Consider the following 14,747-nt stretch of genomic DNA (forward strand, 5'->3'; position numbering starts at 1 on the left):
CTTCTTCTTCTGCCCCTCACCCCGTTGTGCTCTTTCTCCTCTCTCTTTTTCTCAAATAAATAAATAAATAAATAAAATCTTAAAAAAAAAAAACAGTTTATATAGGGTGTTAAAAAGTTTAGAAATTAGTGGTGATGGTTGCACAACATTGTGAATGTAATGCCTCTGATCTACACATTTAAAAATGTTTTACATAAATGGCCAGTTTTATGTTTTATAGTTTTACCACAATTTAAAAAATAATGTAATATACCCAAAACTCTAATATTATATACTTTAAATCAATGAATTGTATGATGTCTAAATTATATTTTAATAAAGCTGTTAAAAAACCAATCTATGTATACAGCTAAGCCAGAAATTTCTGTAGAAGTCAAGTTAAAGGGGACTGGTCTTGTCCTTGAAAACTGTCTTAAGCATTCTATTTGACAGCTTTGTCTCTGGTACTCAGTAAATATTTTTTAAGTGAATCAATAAACAAATGAACAAATAAGTGGACTTAAGTGCAATATATGTAAATCATTCTGGCGCCTGGCGATGGGGTTGCAAGTTTGGGTTTGGGAATGTGATAATCATTGTGGTCCCTGTCCTCTTAAAATACAGTCATAACTCCCATATACATTTCTTTGTTTTACAAATAGTCTTAAAAAGAAACTTGCATTTGGTGATCTTTTCCTTGTCTATTCTGATGAATTCAGTCCAAGGAGAGACATGATTGCCTACCTTCTGATATGAAAACCTGAAGACCTGGTAGGTATCATGACACAAAGAAAATTACTAGACTAGCCCTCAGAATCATCATTCATTGTGGAGATACAAAAGAATGAATTAAAGACATGACCCTAAAGCAGAAATAAGAGCAAACGCCAGAGAGTCCTGATGATACAGTTCTGTAAGTGACAACAAACCAACGTAGATTTTTTGACTGAAAAGGGCTTCCCAGTACATCTCTCAAATGACCAATTTATCTTCTTCTACTTTAAAATCTAAGACAACATTGGTATAAAATGACATCTAGAAAGAAGCCAGTGAAGTAATAAATGCACAAACATATAGTTCCAAGTAAAAAATAAATTTGTATTCCATATTATCATTATCAATTAGCCGATTGTTTTTTGAGTTGTTGATGTGGGAAACAAAGGCAGAAGAAAAACTATTAAATTTCCTTACTATTTTCAGCCCATTGTTCTTAAAGTTCTTAAAGCAGGCAGAGTGACATTCCTGTAGGGACTCAACTGCCTCAGTGTTGATACTTTGCTAAGGGCTAAAGGCAATCTTAGCCCAACCCCCAGGATCCTATAAGTCTACTTTAACAAATAAAAATTCCTTTGGAAACTTCCTTTATCTCTACCCATCCCCCATCCGCCAAGATACAGGTTTGATAATCATCCCCCAAGCATATGACCCACCCCACCAATATATACCAGAAATGTCTCATTACTGAGCTTTTACTAAACAGTAACAAGTGACCTTTTGTAACAATAGCACCCACCCCCTTGGCCTCCTTGGCGCCCCATCCCTTAGGATCCTGGAAACTTTGTTTCCAAAATACCTGGGAGGCTTACACTATCCCTAACCCCCTCCCAACTTGAAAGTGTATTATGGGCTACTCAGCAAGACACCAGTGTAGTTCTTTCTGCCCACAGGTCCTGTCCCCATGCTTTAATAAAACCACTTTTTGCACCAAAGATGTCTCAAGAATTCTTTCTTGGCTGTTGGCTTCAAACCCTAAGGTTTTTCCCACATCATTGTGACTTGGGGAAAGAATGCTTAGCAGGTGAAATTGGTGGTACAGGTTTACAGTTGAACTTAAGTAAAAACTCAGAGTAGGATCAATAATTGTCTTCTGCCTGAGTGTAAGGACTTATGGTCAGATGTCATCTACAGGGCAAAGGAAATGGATCAAAGATTTGAGCTGGGGGCGCCTAGGTGGCTCAGTGGGCTAAGGCTCTGCCTTTGGCTTAGGTCATGATCCCAGTGTTCTGGGATCCAGCCCCAAATCGGGCTCTGTGCTCTGCAGGGAGCCTGCTTCCCCCCCCCGCCCCCTCTCTGCCTGCCTCCCTGCCTACTTGTGATCTCTCTCTCTCTCTCTGTCAAATAAATAAATAAATAAATAAATCTTAAAAAAACAAAAAAAGATTTGAGTTGGTAAAAAGTGTCTCTAAAACATACAATAATAAAGGCAACTATTTTTTTGACCGAGATGGATGGAAAAGTTGAGGATTAACTGCTCTGGACAAGAAAGGAATGATTTCTAAAGACATGCTTTAACTTTTCAAAGAGCCATGGTTTATGGTTGAAGAAAATAAAGGAAAGAGGTTAGCATTTCTTTGCTCATACTTGTCTCTGCTTTAAGTTGCCAAGATGAGTTAACGTTTAAGATTTAAAGAAGTTCTGCTGCACATAATTACCCAATCCACCCCCAGCTCATCCTATTCTTTCTAACACATGTCTACCCATAACAAAATAGCAGAAGCAAAAGGAACACAGGCCCTCTTGGCTACTTTAATACTTCTGAGGTACTGATAACACCCAGAGTATCAGGAATTCCTTTCCAAAATCTGTGTTGATTTACAGACTTTACATCCTTCCCTTCAACAGCTCGTCCTCTTCCCTTGAGTCCTTTAAAGCACACAGTTCTTAAACCTGGCTGCACATTAGAATCACCTAGGGAGCTTTGAAAATAACCAACTGCAAGCCAATTGAATCTGAATCTCTAGGGTAAGAGATTCAGCATAGGTAAGAACACCCACTTACCTATGCTTTTAAAGCTCCCCAGGTGATTCTGATATGTTCCGGCCTGAGATACAATTAGAGCCTTGGCTTTTTGGTTCTTAAAGTGTAACGCCTGGACAGACAGCAACAGCAACCTAGGAAACTTGTTAGAAATACAAATTCACCAGCCCTGCACCACTTACTGAATCAGAAACTCAGGGTAGTAGGGTCTAGAAATTTGTGTTTTAACAAAGTTCCAGGTGATTTCAATGCAAGCTAAAATATGAGTACCACTGACTCTAAATGGGTTTTAAAAATTTTAATGTGTATGTGAACCAGCTTATTCAAATGCAAATTCTGACTCAGTGAGGTTGGGATGGTGCTTGAGATTCTAAATTTCTAACAAGCTCCCAGAGGATGGTGCCAATCCACTGACCATACTTTGAATAGCAAAGTGCTAGGATACAACTTTATTTCTATTGAATTATCCAGTACAGTATATAGGAACAGTTACACCTCAGTGAGTCATGGGTTATGCAGAGAATAGACTTTTCATGGTTTAAGTTTACTTTTTTTTTTTTTTTAATTAACACAATCTGGTGAATCTGCACATTAGTTCTTTTGGTCCTGAGGAAAATCTGTGTTTTGGTCCAAAATTTTCTAAACTGTTTTCAAAGTTCTTCACGAAATCATTGGTTTCCTAGGATTCTGCCTGTAAGAATAGTCCTAGAATTAAGTTATTCTACTCCTACAAAATGGTCCAAATGTACCTCTATTTCCTTTGTCTCATTTGCCAATATCTTTCATTTCCAAACCCAGTTTCTATAGCAGTCTCTGCCCAGCATTCCCATTCTCAGTCCTATAGTTATCTCTAGATTTTTAATTGCTTATAACATTTACTAGCATAAATCTAATTATATCCAAGAATTATATCTAATTATACAACATTCAGGTAAGATGGACTGTCAGAATGCTATTTTCCCTGGGATCACACATATTTGTGGGGGAAAGAAATCTGGCTCTTGTTGCAGATACTGAGTACTATTCTGCTAAAGCCTCCCTTCTTTCTGCCTTACTTTATTTGGTTTATAATAAAACGAAGGAGGAATATACACTCAATCCAAGTTTGGATACATTAATCAAATGTGACACATGCATTCTGTATTCAGAATAAATCTTCTTGGATATATGAAATAATTAACTTTTTAAATAGACTTTTATTGTGAAGTATAAAATATTTGGAAATGATTTGAAAACTTTCCAGTTACAGTGTTAATTCAATAATCTTTAGGAGAGAAAGCACCACATTAAAAAATTACATTCATAACAATCTAAAATTCACATGTTAAAATAATAGTAAATACAACATTAGCAAATCATGAAATTCAGAAACTTTTGTAACCACAGATCTAAATCAGGGGTCTCAAACTCAGATGTGTTCAGGGCTAAGTAGGAAACACAAAGTAGTGAAGCAGCCTGATGAAAAAGGGAGTCTAGCAGACTGTGGCAAACTAGAAATGCATGCCCAGTCGAAAGACTTCAAATTCAAACGATTTTGAAATATTATGCACACTGAATAAACAGCTGTGGGCCACACTGGCCGGTATTGACTGCAAGTTTGCAACTGCGGCCTAAATGAATTTTTAGCAGTTTATGTACCCAATTCTCAAAATGGCAGACAGCACTTTTTAAAATATGTATATTGTCTATATATATAACATGTTATTTTATATATATAACGTATATACCTTACACTATATATATACATATAAATGTGTATATATAAAGCTTGAGTCACTATTTTGGGATAAGTGGATTAAAAAACTTTAAGAAAAGGTATGTTGTACCTTGATCAATTTAGGAAGTTGTGTGGATAATATTCATAAAAAACATCTGGTTAAGAGATGAAATTTTTAAAACTTCCTTTCACATTTATTTGGGGAAAACTAGTTATGCCTAGAAGTTAATTAAAATGAAATAAAATTTCATTCTTTTACCAACAGAAAGTCCTACACCACAGTACATTATTGCTTAGTAAGAAATATTTAGGTAAAAAATAAAAGTTGGTTTTACTAAGGTGTAATTCAGAAAGCATTCAATCATATTGCCTCCTATATACTAAGAAAATTCTTGTAAGTCATTTGACAATAAGTCTTATTTTATCTTTAAAGGGTATTTTAAGAATTTTAGTACATTTTATACTTTCAGTTAAAAGTAAAGGTTCTAGTCTAAAGATATAAAATGGCTATAGGCCAAATGGCTGTAACCAAATCGATTTGGTTTGCTATGCCAAAGCAGTTTTACAGAATTTACAGTTTTGTATACCATCAATGACTTCACATTAGTGACTTTTTAAAATAGTTTTTTAAGTTAAACTGATGGAGACATTAGTAATAAATAAAATCTTCTAAAAGAATATGAAGGCACATTATAATTCAAATATCCTTGCTAGACCAGGAATACGTATTTTAAAATAATCCATAGACAACACAGATTTCAAACAAATAAAACACAAATACATTTATTCCAAACCTTGATACAATTCCCAAAAATATATTCTACTTTTTTCAAATGTTTTAGATCTTAGCTTGAGAAGTTTAACATAAAAAGCACCAAATCTAATCATATAATCTTCCACTTAAAAAAGTAGTTATTATATCTTTTCTGTAAAATGAAGTTATATGGAACAAATCAATTTCATATGTGGTCTTTAATTTCTGAAATTAAAAAGCCAAAGCTATCAAGTATATCTGACTAAAGTTGGATGTTTAGCAAACCCAGAGTATATAAGAAAATGTTAAGACACAGAATCAAGTAATGCAATAGGTCTTTCATCATTTCCATTTTTCATGAATTGAAACTTCCTAAGTAGGGGACATATGTTTGGCATCATTTTCTAACCTCATATTTGGTAAAGTTTTCAAGTTCAGCCAAGTCATATGCATCTTATCTGCATTCCCACATTTGTTTTAATTATTAAAACTACCAAATATGAAGCAATCAGGATTTTTTTTTAGAATTCAAAGTTAACACTGATTTTATACATCATTAAATATTTCCATGGCAGAAATTAAAGTTGAAGATAAGAAAGAAACATGTTCTCAAATCAATAGTAGAACTATCATGTAAGGGTATACAATACATGCTGATGTATTACAAACTTAGCTTTATTTAGCAGCTCTTTAAAAACCAGTAAGGTTTCGGGCGCCTGGGTGGCTCAGTGGGTTAGGCTGCTGCCTTCGGCTCAGGTCATGATCTCGGGGTCCTGGGATCGAGTCCCGTGTCGGGCTCTCTGCTTGGCAGGGAGCCTGCTTCCCTCTCTCTCTGCCTGCCTCTCTGTCTACTTGTGATCTCTCTCTGTCCAATAAATAAATAAAATATTAAAAAAAAAAACCAATAAGGTTTCTATGAATAAATTTATTTTAATTAATAAATTATTCACAATTTAAAATTTAAGGTTTTCATAAATAGTAACAACAGACAAAATACAGCATATATGGGGTTCCCACAAAACAGTAACAAAATACTTCAACATTATTTCATCCAAATATTGGTTTAAAATTATTCACATGTATTTAAAGATCACTGTTGGCTGATCATAACAATGAATTCCAGACTAAAATGATAGCAGTTAGATATATAGTGCTGTCTGCTTATTCTTCTTATCATCAAAAGATGAAAAACTCCTTTTGTAGGAAACATGATGGCCATTCTGGTTACATACAGCGATCCAATTAGTTAGCATATTTATGGAGGAAGCGTTCAAATGCATCATAGATGGCTTGTCTAAAATTGAGGATGAAAGAAAAATTGTTAAGTAATGAGCAAAAGAGGAAGATGGACACTACTTTTATTATGTTACTTCCAAAGTTACCTGTGGCTTGCAACCTGACTTCCTCTCCAAATAGCTCTGAAAGAGGCAGGTATCTGAGGGTGGGTGTTTGGATCCATGTAATTTCACTACAGCTGCAGAAAACCTCAAATGTGCTTTCAACTGATGATGAATTCAGAAGTACCTTTTCTATGATGTACTTTTTTGTGCCTTTGAACTTACATAATATATGCATTTATATAATATATATATGCAATAAAAAATATGTATGTATGTATGTCACTTGTTGAAAATTAACTGGCTATGTAACTCATAATGTAGTATTTATTCAACCTGTTTCATAAATTATGATAAGGATGCTTTTTGTACAGAAAAACACATGTTCTTAGCAACTGAACTAAAAGCAGAAGCCTTAGTTTCCAATATTCCCTTCACAGGGTGTTTTAATATTTTAATTGGACATTTAAGGTGACATATAAAAGTTAAACTAAATAAGTGACAACATACAAAGAATTATTTCTTGGATTAAAAAGAGCTAAAACATGTCAAACATGAAGTAATACATTCTTTGTTATCTAGTGATGCAGCTGGCAGTTTTGAAACACAGCATGCACAGGGCACTTATCTAAGCACTTTATGTGAACTAATTTATTTAACCATTAATGATAAATATATCCCAATGATACCTTTTGCCATCAAATTTGAATAGAAGTAGAAATAATATAGGCTATCAAAAACTAGAGATACAGCATAAAATTTTTATAACTTCTGGTAAGTACTGGGGTCATATAAGGTTATTAACATTAAAACCAATATTTTCACTTCTCATGTAAGGTTCAATATTCACTTGCTACTGAAAAACAGTGCTGGACTCTCCCATAGATGCTCATGCCATCTGAGAGAAGAAAGTGGAGTAAAAAATTCAAGATGAACCAAAGCAAGTTTTACAAACCCTGGTGTTCCTCCCTCCACCCTAAATATACCTGGCTATTAATATCTGAAGAGGGTAAAAACACACAATAAAATGTGCCTATTGTTGGGGGCCTCGTGCCTAGAAGGGGTTAACCCAATAGAGCAACAGTTTTTGGGAACCTCTTCAACCGAGGACCTTCACAGGTGGCGAGCTATCTCTAGAGTGCCACCGCGTCTCCCTGGTGATTGTTATGAGAATATTGTAAGGTTTGGCTTGTTGCCATTGCAGCTGCTGTCTCAAGACTAAGCTAATAAGGCTCCTATGTTTTGTGAATATTGAGTTATGGCCTCAGTGTCCAAACCACGAAGGTCAAAGCTGTCTGATATCTCTGCATGACCAACTATTCTCAGGCCAAAATAGAAACTAGCACCAGATGTACAGGAGGTGATTCCCTTACTGTGTGGTATAAATCAGAACTCTGTAAAATAAACTTTGGCACTATTGGACATCCTCCTTGGTGCTCCTCCTGCCCCCATCTCTTTGTCTCTTAATTTCTTTTCACCATCCTCTTACCCTCTCGACCCTGGTCAATTTGTCGCGCCGGCCGCGACAGCCTATCATATGCTACTTCCCTAGTTCTGTAAAAGAAAAAAGAAGAGGATGGTATAGGAAAAAGTATCACAATGTGAGAATTGAGGGAGGCAGGGAAGAAAAAAGAAGACTAAAACATATAATAAAAATACCCAATCTTCTCTATTTTTTGAGGCCAAAAAAAAAATTCCAAAAAACAAGCAAATAAACAGATACCTGTTTAGACAAATCATCTTACCTGAAGAGTCCTTGTTTAAAAAGATAAGCACTAATATGACCCCCTTCTAGATAACGGATTTCACAACCAGGCCAAATTTCTTGTAGACTTCGAACTCCTGTTCGTGGAATATAAGCATCTTCTTTGGCTTGAACCACTATAATGAGGCTTGGGTCAACTGGAACTAGGGATAGAATTTTAAAAGATAAAACATATATGCCCTTAAAAAACTCTTAAGATTTTTATATAAATACTATTAATCATATTAGAAAATGAAATACCCCTGACAGTACACTAAATGAAACATCTGTCAAACTAAATTTTTTTAAAAAAGATTTTATATTTATTTATTTGAAAGAGAGAGAGAGAGTGCAGACTAGGAATGAGTGGGGGCGGGGACAGAAGGAAAGGGAGAAGCACACCTCCTCCTGAGCAGGGAGCCAGACCTGGGACTGAATCCCAGGACCCTGAGATCATGACCTGAGCTGAAGGCAGCTGCTTAACCAACTGAGTCACTCAGGCGCCCCTAAAACTTTTTGATTAAGTTAAAAACCAACTATAATACAGCATATCATAATATTTATCTCTAAAACAAAAAGATGAACATTCTAAAAAAGACAGAAAATCCAACATATATTTTAAAATTTAAATTCAATTAATTAACCTATAATGTATTATTTGTTTCAGGGGTACAGGTCTGTGATTCATCACTCTTATATAATACCCAGTGCTCAGTACAACGCATGCCCTCCCCAATATCCATCACCCTGTTACCCAATCCCCCTATTCCCCACAAAATCCAATATATTTTTAAACTAATAAGATGGTTTTAGATTATCATGGATAAAATATGACGCATTTAAGTAACTAACTTATCCTGGAAAATATATTCTGGAGCCAACAATAAACATACTCTTGAAAATGTGAAATTATTTTATAAAGCATCTTTAAAAAATATTTCACAAATATTTACACACCAGCAAACATTCTTAATTTCATATAAAAATTGGTACCTGAGAAATTTGCCACATGAGTACATTCATCCATGACTCCTTTCATGAATATTAAAGACTCTTTCTGAAGATTGTTTCTTCTGTGTTCTTTACTGAGTAGATGGTATGACTGAGGATTGCAACTTGTATAATTACTTTTGTTGGTTGAAAGCATTTGATTGAAGCACTCCATCTTAGAGGTATCTTGCAATAAGAGTCTTTCTGATGTGGCACTGACAGATGTTTTACTAGATTTATGACACTCACTAGGTTTTGGGGATACAACTTGGTTTGTCATATCTAAATTTAAAGTTCCAGAAACCACATTAAGGTTAGTTAGCTTGTCTGCACTGATAGGGAAGCGTTTCACAAACTCTTGTCCCATTTTGAAAGAATCTGTCTAAATAAATAAAAGAAAATATCATTTATTATAAAATACATTTTATTTAACAACCTTGTTAAAGACAAAACACAAATTCCATCAGTGAATAAATGAATAAATAAAATGTAGTACATACATACAATGGATTATAACTTAGTCTTTTTTTTTTAAACATTCTCCTTTATTTTCTTCTAAATGCTTTTTAATTTTTTTTTAACTATTTCTTCTATTTATTTGACAGAGAGAGACACAGCAAGAGAGGAAACACAAGCTGGGGCAGTGGGAGAGGGAGAAGCAGGCTTCCTGTTGAGCGGGAAGCCAGATGCAGGGCTCAATCCCTGGACGCTGGGATCACGACCTGAGCTGAAGGCAGATGCCCAATAACTGAGCCACCCAGGCGCCCTGATTATCATTTAGTCTTAAAAGGAATGAAATTCTGATAAATACTTCAACATGGATGAACCCTGAAGACACTATGCTAAATGAATAAGCTAGACACAAACAACAAATATTGTATGATTCCAACTTTTATGAGGTAATCTAGAGTAGTCTGATTCATAGAGATAGAGAACTGAATGGGGACTGCCAGGGGCTGGAAGGAGGGGGAATGAAGAATTATCGTTTAATGGGTACAGAGTTTCAGTTTAGTAAAATGAAAAGTGCTGGAGATGGATGGTGGTGATGGAGAGAGGCGATGGTTGCACAACAATGTGAATGCACTTAGTAACACCCTGAACTGTACACCTCAACATGGTTGAAATTGTACATTTTATGTTGCATATATTTTACAACTTAAACAATAACAAAGAAAAAAGAGATGTCAAGATTTATCTGAGGACTAGATAAATAAAAGACATACTACATTGCTAAATGTCTCCTCTTAAACACTAAAGGGTATCATTTAGTCTACACCATATGCTTATTGCCAAAGTTTTGAAATCATGATCTGCCTGAATCTTAGAACTTCCAAAAGCCTTATGAGTGTATTCTGGCAAGTAATACATCACCCACATCCAACCCCTTTCTCAGGTTGAACTAAGAAGAATTTAAAATTATCAAGGAAAAAGTAATTGCCTATTAAAATCTCAAAAGTATGTACTTAGTTTAAGGACTTGTAAGTACAATATAATTTAAGTAAAATAAACTTTATTAAATACTAAGGGCAGAGTCAAAAAAAATGACAGTATGGGAAAATATATTTGTAACTTATATGACAAAGCTAACTGCTTTTATTAAGAGCTAGAAGTGAACACAAAGCCCAAAACCACAATAAGAAGTGAGCAAGCGACATGTAAATACAGGTCACAGACATTGAAATATATATAGCTCTTAAACTTAGAAACATGTCAAATTTTACTTAAAATTAAGTAAATAAAAACAATACCAATTTCATCATCAGGTTAACAAACAAAACAAAACCCTTAAGTTTGCTAACACACTCAATTTGTGAAATTATGGGGAAATAGATACACATGTTCTACTGCTAGTATAGACAGACACAAGCAGTAGACAAAATCTAACATTACAAATGCAACAACATCTCTAGGAATTTACACTTGTGAAATGACTTATGTACAAATTTATTCATTGCAGCACTGTTTGTTATGAGCAAAAAGACGAGAAATCACATCAACAGGGTACTGGTTAATAAATCATGGTACATCACCCATATAATTGATTATTATGCAGCAGCAAAAAAGAAAAAAGAAACATTTGTGTATAGTCCCTAAAAAAAGGTAAGACAAAAGCTCATATTTCTACTGGTTTGAAAAATTCCTTGAAATATTAATAAATAATGGGTTATTTATTAAGGGAGATAGGACTTAGGCAAATTGAGAATAAGGGTAGGATGTGTTTCATTATATGCCTTTTTATACTTCATGATGCTTGAACTATATGGCCATATAATCTATTTTAAAAATTAAAGAATGAAAAATTGGTTGAAGCCAAGGAAAAAAAAGGAACCCAACAACCTAGCTAGTAGAACAAATCACTGAAGTCATCCAGATCAAATATATATATAAGAGGGAATGGAAAAGAAGTTTGGAAACATTGAGAAATATAAGATTAAGCAAACTAGAATTACTCAGAGGGCTACACCATCAACTTTAACTGCTTTTGACTGGAAAAACTGTTTTTATAACAAAAAAGAAGGAAGCCATCTTGACATTTCTTGACTATGCATGACTGTGAACTAGTTCTGGGACAAAAAAACCTTTTTTTTTTTTTTAAGTTTTTTTAATTTATTTGACAGAGAGAGAAAGGGAGCACAAGCAGGGGGAGCAACAGAGGGAGAGGGAGAAGAAGGCTCCCTGTTAAGAAGGGAGCCTGATGTGGGGCTCAATCCCAAGACAGTGGGATCATGACCTGAGCTGAAGGCAGATGCTTAACCGACTGAGCCACTCAGGCGCCCCGGGACAAAAAAACTTCTATACAATCCTCATGAGTTAGAGACACAAAGAAAGTGCAGGGTAAGACCACACTGCCATTTCAGACAACCAAAATTTTTGATTCTCCCTTCAAAAAATTTTCATATTGAGTTTTCTCATAAGCTCTCAAATATAGGCATCTTTTGGCTTATATGTACAGGGGAGCACAAGGAACTAACTAGCAGGTAGAGGTATTTTGTAATAAAGTTCTTAGGCACGTAATAATCCTTTCAGGTTATGCAAGACAGACTTACTTTACAAGAGTAAGATTTATAGTGGTATAATTACAAAAGTCCTAACTGATAGTGGAGAGTCTTGTTTCCTTTCTGAGATTTCTTCAGATTCACAGTGACTTCTAAACTGAATGTGTAAAATTAAAAATTCATAAAAAGAAAAAAAATCATTAAAGGAATTGGTCACCTTAGGAAACTAACAGGGAACCAATTAAATTTCCTGAAAACTGGTAGATTACAGTAAAGAATCAAGCATTTATCTTGCCTTTCCTATATGAACTGAACTACTAGGTAACCAAATAATAGATAAGTGCCTTTTTATACAAGCATTCAAATGAATAAATTAAAAAATGATAGAATATCAGCATTTTGCAGCTCTCCACTATTAAGAAACTTAGGTATTAAAAATGGAGGCTTACACCACAAAATAGAGACTACATTATGTGCTTCCTGTACTCCTACTAAAGGAATAAAAACTGAATGGAGACTCCAGACCCAGCTGCCAACTTTCAGGCAATATAGAGCATGGGTGAACATGCTAAACTGTACCATGAGAATGCAATCAGAAATAGCTACACTTGGGACGCCTGGGTGGCTCAGGTGGTTAAGCATCAGCCTTCCGCTCAGATCACGGATCCTGGGATCAAGTTCCACATCAGGCTCCTTGCTCAGCAGGGAGCCTGCTTCTCCCTCTGCCAGCCCCTCCCCCTGCTTGTGCTCTCTCTCTCTCACTCTCTGACAAATAAATTAAAATCTTAAAAAAAAAAAAAAGCTAGAATGTGAGAAACTCTACAAATAAATAGCCTAAATTCATCAATTGATAAATTACAAGGAATGGGAAAGAAATAGAACTTACAGATTAAAAGATACTTCAAAGCACATAAAAGAATTGTGTCTAATGACACACATTGGGACAATAAAATTATTGTAAAGACAGAGGAAGTAATTACTATAAAAATCAGGATAATGATTAATAGTCGGGGGAGAAGGGCTTTTTAATTAGGACACATGGAAGTGGTTTCTGGGTTGGGTGGTCCTTTTTTAAAAATTTTGATTTTTAAATTTTTTTCCACTCTTCCCCGATGATCCTCTGTTTTGTTTCTTAAGTACACATACAAGATCATAATTGTCTTTCTCTGACTGACTTATTTCACTTAGCATAATACCCTCCCTTAGCATAATACCCTCTAGTTCCATCCACATTGTTGCAAATGAAAAATTTCTTTTTTTTTTTTTGATGGCTGAGTAGTATTCTATTCCATCTTCTTTATCCATTCATCTGTCGATGGACATCTGGGCTCTTTGAATAGTTTAGAAATTGTGGACACAGCTGCTATAAACATTGGGGTGCAGGTGCCCCTTCAGATCACTATATTTGTATCTTTGAGGTAAATAACCAGTAGTGCAATTCCTGGATCGTACAGTAGCTCTATTTTCAACTTTTTCAGCAACCTCCATATTGTTTTCCAGAGTGGCTGTACCAGCTTGCATTCCCACCAACAGTGTAAGAGGGTTCCCCTTTTCCCACATCCTCACTAGCATCTGTCATTTCCTGACTTAATTTTAGCCATTCTGACTGGTGTAGGTGGTATCTAATTGAGATTTTGATTTGTATTTCCCTGATGTCAAGTGATATTGAGCATGTTTTCATGTATCTGTTGGCCATCTGTATGTCTTCTCTGGAGAAATGTCTGTTCATGTCTTCTGCCCATTTCTTGACTGGATTATTTGTTCTTGGGTATTGAGTTTGGTAAATTCTTTATAGATTTTGGATACTAGCCCTTTATCTGATAAGACATTTGCAAATGTCTTCTCCTATTCTGTCCATTGTCTTTTGTCGACTATTTCCTTTGCTGTGCAAAAGCTTTTTATCTTGACAAAGTCCCAATAGTTCATTTTGGCCTTTGTTTACTTTGCGCTACAGAGATATATCCAGCAAGAAGTTGCTGTGGCCAAGGTTATAGAGGTTGTTCCCTGCATTCTCCTCTAGGATCTTGATGGATTCCTGTCTCACATTTAGGTCTTTCATCTACTTTGAGTCTATTTTTGTGTATGGTGTAAAGAAATGGTCCAGTCTCATTCTTCTGCATGTGGCTGTCCAATTTTCCCAACACCATTTGTTGAAAAGGCTGTCTTTCCATTGGACATTATTTCCTGTTTTGTCAACGTAGTGCACCAGAGAGTGGAGGGTCCATTTCTGGGCTTTCTATACTATGCCATTGGTCTACGTGTCTGTTTTTATGCCAGTACCATATGTCTTGATTATTACAGCTTTGTAATACAGCTTGAAATCTGGAATTGAGATGTGACCAGCTTTGGTTTTCTTTTTCAACATTCCTTTTGTTATTTGGGGTCTTCTCTGGTTCCATACACTTTTTAGAATTATTTGTTCCAGCTCTGTGAAAAAAGTTGATGGCATTTTGAAAGGAATTCATTGCATGTA

General features: G+C 35.2%; 1 protein-coding gene across 4 annotated transcripts in view; it reads right to left on the reverse strand.

Moving 5' to 3' along the window:
* Nucleotides 1-6,167: 6,167 nt before the first annotated feature.
* The window catches only part of LOC111156424 (abhydrolase domain containing 18), a 54,489-nt gene continuing 45,909 nt past the window's right edge, over nucleotides 6,168-14,747 (reverse strand). For 3 of the 4 annotated variants that reach the window (XM_022517335.1, XM_022517342.1, XM_022517327.1), the window contains 3 exons: nucleotides 9,282-9,660; nucleotides 8,290-8,452; nucleotides 6,242-6,501 (listed from right to left, as the gene is read on the reverse strand). In XM_022517335.1, coding sequence (XP_022373043.1) covers nucleotides 6,450-6,501; nucleotides 8,290-8,452; nucleotides 9,282-9,660 — 594 coding nt within the window. In that variant the 3' untranslated portion in view covers nucleotides 6,242-6,449. Of the gene's footprint in view, nucleotides 6,502-8,289; nucleotides 8,453-9,281; nucleotides 9,661-14,747 lie in introns of all 4 variants that reach the window. The other variant, XM_022517318.1, reaches the window with a different exon arrangement.

Source organism: Enhydra lutris, unplaced genomic scaffold (genome assembly GCF_002288905.1).
Source record: "Enhydra lutris kenyoni isolate GAN:26980312 unplaced genomic scaffold, ASM228890v2 scaffoldscaffold3, whole genome shotgun sequence".
NCBI classification, from domain to species: domain Eukaryota; kingdom Metazoa; phylum Chordata; class Mammalia; order Carnivora; family Mustelidae; genus Enhydra; species Enhydra lutris.